The sequence below is a fragment of the Nematolebias whitei genome, chromosome 8 (assembly GCF_014905685.2).
Source record: "Nematolebias whitei isolate Nwh7 chromosome 8, NemWhi1, whole genome shotgun sequence".
NCBI classification, from domain to species: Eukaryota; Metazoa; Chordata; class Actinopteri; order Cyprinodontiformes; family Rivulidae; genus Nematolebias; species Nematolebias whitei.
In genome coordinates, this window is record NC_056505.1 from 19,602,829 (window position 1) to 19,608,278 (window position 5,450).

The 5,450-nt window shown below is 39.2% G+C and overlaps 2 protein-coding genes across 2 annotated transcripts in view; one reads left to right on the forward strand and one right to left on the reverse strand.

Moving 5' to 3' along the window:
• kntc1 (kinetochore associated 1) overlaps positions 1-1,534 on the forward strand; it is a 21,635-nt gene extending 20,101 nt beyond the window's left edge. The window contains exons 59-61 of the mRNA XM_037680386.1: positions 756-910; positions 1,258-1,357; positions 1,499-1,534. Coding sequence (XP_037536314.1) covers positions 756-910; positions 1,258-1,357; positions 1,499-1,534 — 291 coding nt within the window. The remainder of the gene's footprint in view (positions 1-755; positions 911-1,257; positions 1,358-1,498) is intronic.
• Positions 1,535-2,877: 1,343 nt separating this feature from the next.
• Positions 2,878-3,834, reverse strand: LOC119413343 (hydroxycarboxylic acid receptor 2-like). The gene has a single exon (XM_037680387.1). It carries the CDS (start codon positions 3,832-3,834, stop codon positions 2,878-2,880), a length of 957 nt encoding a protein of 318 aa, XP_037536315.1.
• Between the last annotated feature and the right edge of the window lie 1,616 nt (positions 3,835-5,450).

The window sequence follows — 5,450 nt, forward strand, 5'->3', positions numbered from 1 at the left end:
TATATATATATATATATATATATATATATATATGGTGAAGGTCATATCTTCTACATGACCACAGTAATATATAGTTTTTGCTATTCACAGTTTAAATTTTAAAGACACTTTGATGTTTTAATTTTAGCGCAGTTACTGTATTCATAATCAGAGTCAGAGTCAGAGTTTCTTTATTGTCATTCGCACCTCATGTGGTACATGTGGTGGAGCGAAATTATGTACACAGGGTCCCAGTTACATCCAACAATAAAATGTATAAGAAAAACAGTAATGACATCTAAGATATGAACTAATAAAAACATCAACTAAATATACACTAAGCACTCATAACATAAAACATTGAACATCAGCACAAACAATGTTGATATTCTGAAAAAAAAAGGAAAAGTCTGCTTGTAAGGGATGTTTTTATTCTTGTAACGGAAACTGACTTAATGTGAAGCTCATATTTTACCCATTTACACACTGATATGATCGTGTGTTCACCCTTATAATAGCAGAGGAAGTTGCACTGGAAGCACTTGATGGTGTGAAGTTACAGCTGTTGACTAGTTGTTGGTGTGTTGTTCAAAAGCAGTGTTCTGTAAATACACACTGCTGTGATGTGGACAGTTGATTTTATTTTATTTTGTATGAAACATAAACCCAATAAAATGCTTGCTGCATTAAAATTGACCTGTTACTGCCTTATTTCTCCTTTTTTATTTCATTTTTTTATCACCTGACCTTATATTTTGCCTTTTATGATGTCTCAGGTCAGGGAGACGGTATTAACCTTCATGAGTCAAAATGGACAGCTCCTAAAACTGGTCAAAACAAAACACTTGGACCATCTGAAGCAGCTCGTCGTGTCACGTGCTCAGCCTAACCAGGTGAAGGTCTTGGTGGATTACCTGATCAGCCACAACTGGTAAGTTACTTTTAAATCATTACAAATATTGCTTTCACTTCTTTTTCAAGTGACAAAGCTAAACTGTTTTTTATGTGTCCGTGTGAAGATTTTTAAGTTGAACAATTGTTTAAATACAATACGTTTATGCAGTATTACTGTATTTAGTCATTTATTTAGTTTTTTGTCAAACAAGGTTATGATTCTGACTCATTTTATCTCTGTAAAGTTTTAATTGCTGACTGCCTCTTACAAAGCAGAGAGTTAAAAATAAAACGGCTTTTGGAAATATTCACTCTCTCATGGGTTTGACTTTTTAAAGTGTGTTTTGGTTTCCTTCCATCGGTGTATTTTAATCTTCTCTCTAGTCAGGAGGATGCTGATTCTCTCGCTCGTGATTATCTGAAGCACACAGAGCTTCGAGGGAAAACGCTGCTAAATGGCTCCGTTTCACACGGCTCCCTGAAGGTAGACTCAAAATCTTTGAATGAAGGCAGTGAAACATTTAGTCGTAGTTTAATAAAATATTAAAAATGTGTTTTCTGTAGTTACTGTTCAGTTACAGAACAAAAGCAAACCTGTAACTGAAACTTGTTTGTTTTGTTTCAGGAGTTTCTTAAAGTGGAAAATGGAGAATCTGGATAAGACGGATCTGTTAATCCAGTCATATTTATACATTCTGTCTCTCTCTGCCTTGAGCTGAGATGCAAAATTTGCACTCAACATTTTGTCTTGTTTATGCAATGTTAGGTTATTTTAACTTTTTAAGAAACTATTTGTGCAGGAATTATTAAAATAAAACCTTTTACATCTACCAATTTTTCTTTTTATTTTACTATTCTTATCATTTTTATACAGTATCAGCCTTTTATAGGGAGGCTAATTGGAAAAGTTCAAGTGTATGCTGATTTAAATTGGTATCGGTTCATTCTGTAAATCAGTCACACCAACAGTTTAATTTGTATTTTTTCACATTTTTCAAACCGTTGTAGGTGTTCAGTTCTGTTTCAGAGGCTCTAAAGGTCACAGATTGAACAATGGGCTCATTTGTAAAGGAACTGTTCCTTTTATTCGGTCACAGGAGCTCCTACATCCTAGTCTATTAGAAAGTAGACCTGAACATTGCACATCTGGACCAATGATGACTCATAAATAAAAATGCAGATTTGTGGTAAATTTGTGGTAGATTGGCACGTCACAAATAATGACCAATAAAGCTGTTCTCGGTTATCAGTGTTAAAATGACATCTAAGACCAGCCAAACTCAAAATAACACGTGCCTGAAATAATTTTATGTGCGGTTGTTGAAAATTAGCAGTGGAGTTGTGCAAGTGCTGATTCACGTTTAACTAAAAACACAAACTCTGATTTGTTTCCTTGAAATTAAAGTGAAATCTTTTTTTTTTTGTATTTTACTCTATTTTGGCCCTCTTACTTCAGAACGTATCGTTTCAAGAAAACTATCTGAAAACCAAAGGCTCGATATCTGTGGTTTCAGGTGTTTGTTTTTCCTCACACAGGACACTTCATGAGGAAAACATCTGCAGCTGTTAGTGTTAAATGCTAAAACTGTTAGTAATCATACAAGTTTTATTGACTTCATTACCTAGAAATGAACTAAAATAATGAGTATAAAATCACAAAACACTTGAATGCGCTTTAAGCTGTTAAACGAGTTTAATTCTTATGTTTAATCTTACAGTAAAGTACAGCTTTTAGCTAATAGTACAACATTAAACTAAAAAAAAAAATGTGCATAATTTATAGCATGTTTTACAAAAAAACATTTTGAAAGTACATTTCTATATAAACTGCACGCCTGTGTTGATATCGGAGTTAAAAACCAAACGTGCATTTATTCAGCCAGCTTTAGCAGGACTTTAAGGGAAAAGTGCCGGTAAAATATAGGAAGTAAAAAATAATAATTGCACAGCACTAAAGTCCATTTTTAGTCAGACTTAGAAGTAAAAACCCTTGTTTTCTTGTGATCACAGCTGGCTGATGGACTGGGTCGGCGTTTCTCGAGTTCTCTTCTCTGTGCTCTCGACCGTCTCCGCTTCAGGCAGATGCAGAGCTTTCCTGCAGATGTTCTTAAAGGCCGGGCTGGAGAAGTAGTAAACCACTGGGTCCAGCACGCTGTTGAGATAAGTCAAACTGATAGTGATGTAGAATACAACAGTGATGTGCTCCACAGAGGCACAGTCCTTGATTCCCTGGAGCATCTGGATCCAGAGGAGCAGCATTGTCAGGTTGCTCGGGAGGAAGCAGACTATGAACAGCACCACCACAATCACGATGAAATACAGAGCCTTCTTGAACTTCGCCTCCTGAGTCCGCTGTCTCTTCCTCAGGTGGCCAATTATGTGGAACGTGCAGTAAAGAATCACAAGTAGAGGCACGTAAAAGGAAAAGAGGAATGTGAACTTATGCCAGGACAGGTTACCTCTGGACTCTGTGCTGACCATGAAGCTTTCACAGTAGGTTGTGTTGGTGTGCTGCAAAGTGAAGACATGAACAGTCAAAGAGATAATGACCAGCCACAGTCCAAGGGCTCCCAGCATGGCTTTACTCACACTCAGAGAGTTGATGGGATGGTGGGGATGCACCACACGCATGTATCTGTCCACAGCAATGGCCATCATGAAGAAGGCGCTCCCACTGCGATTCATGGCCAACATGAAGAGGCAGAGGTTACAGAGGCTGCCACCAAACTTCCACGTTATCTCAGCCAGGTAGTAGATGGCACGGAGAGGCAGACCCAGAATGAGCATGAAATCTGTCACTGCCAGGTTGAAAAGCAGCACCGTGCTGCTCTTCCACGGCCTCAGGTGGAAGCAGAAGATGAACAGAGCCAGACCGTTTCCAATGAGGCCCAAAATGAACTCCATCATCAGCAGAGGAGGGAGCATCCTGATCAGCATAGCTCCGTTGAAGTTGCATAGCATGTTGAGCTGTTCTATTTCTTCACTGTCTGCAGGTCAAATGGACGCATGGAGGCTGTCCGCCTTCTTTTAAAAGGAAGCACAACTCAAAACAAAAAAAAAAGTTGAGTCGAAACTATTGGGGTTTACAGGAAATAGGAAATCGCACGCTTCTGTTTTTTTTAAATGCAATGATGGTTTTTCTTTTTTAAATTTATGTTCCTCAAAGATGCCAAGTTTTTCTAGAAAGCATTAAAAAGGTTAAAACATGTTTAAGGCGAAAATCATCTTGTGCATTTTCTGTTTTGAAATGCAGCATTGTGCACTTTTAGGCTTGTATAAAACCCATTTATAAGATCACCTCTACAATAAAACATAAATTTAACTTAATTCTAATCCATACAAGTCGTATAAATTGGAGTTCCCCCCCTGCATCTTTAAAAGCTTACATATCTGTTTCATATCGCTCACCTGGAGTGAGCGCACTCCACCAGGTGCGGTGCGTGTGGTTTTCTGCTCTGAAACATAGTGGAGGTGGGGACTGCTGAGAATTGTGGTCTCCCTGTTGCAGTGGCTGGAGCAGAGAGCTTTTCAAAAGCTGAAACTGATCAAAACCTATCTGAGGTCCAATATGTCTCAGGAATGCCTCGCTGTCATCAGCATCAACCATACAACTGAGCAGATTTCTTATGACATCCTTGATGACTTTGCACCAAGGAACACAAGAAAGGTCAATATTTAGGTGGCAGTTGTGTAGTTCAATCAGTATTTTCTTATTTGAAGTGCAATAGTGTAAACTGTCTTATCCAAAGAAAGGTAATTGTTTACATGACAGTTGTGCTGCTAAATTTGTGTTTTGTTCAAAGTGCAGTAGTTGTAAACAGATTTTCTTCAGTGTTCAGTTGTTGTGCAGTTTATTTCCTCTTGGAAAAGTAATGGTGTTGATTCACTTTTTTAAGGAGGGTAACACTACATGACAGTTGTGCAATTTAGTACGTTTCTTGAAGTGCGATAGAGTAAATTGTCTACTATATATGTGTAAAACTGATAAAGTAACCTAAACCTCTTAAAAGGCAGTGAAAGATTAAAAACTATCCATCCATCCATCAATTACCTTTTACCCGCTCCTTCCTTTTTGGGTCACAAAATAATTCATACAGGCAGTTGAATAGCTGGACTCTCCCTTAGAGATAGGGTGAGAAGTTCAGTTATCCGGGAGAGACTCGGAGTAGAACCGCTACTCCTTCACGTTGAGAGGAGCCAGTTGACGTGGTTCGGGCATCTGGTAAGGATGCCCCCTTCGGGCATGTCCAACGGGGAGGAGACCCCGGGGAAGACCCAGGACACGCTGGAGAGACTGGGTGCATTCACATCAGCCCTGTTTAGTCCGCTTAATCGAACTCTAGCTCGTTTTCCTAGAAAGTCCGATTCGTTTGGGGAGGTGTGAACGCACCATCGAACTCTGTCACGGAACAAAAAGGCGAACTCTGGCCCGGGCTAAAACCTAGGTCTCAGTCCGGTAGAAGAGAACTCCAGCACGGTTCGAGTACAGTGTGAATGTAAACAGACCGGACCCGCTCCGCAGGGTAAACAAACACGCATTTCTCTGACCTTATATGGAGCCGTCAGCTGCCTTGTGT

Coding starts and splice junctions, on each gene's coding strand:
- LOC119413343 (XM_037680387.1), bottom strand. CDS start 3,834: ATGCTATGCAACTTCAACGGAGCTATGCTGATCAGGATGCTCCCTCCT.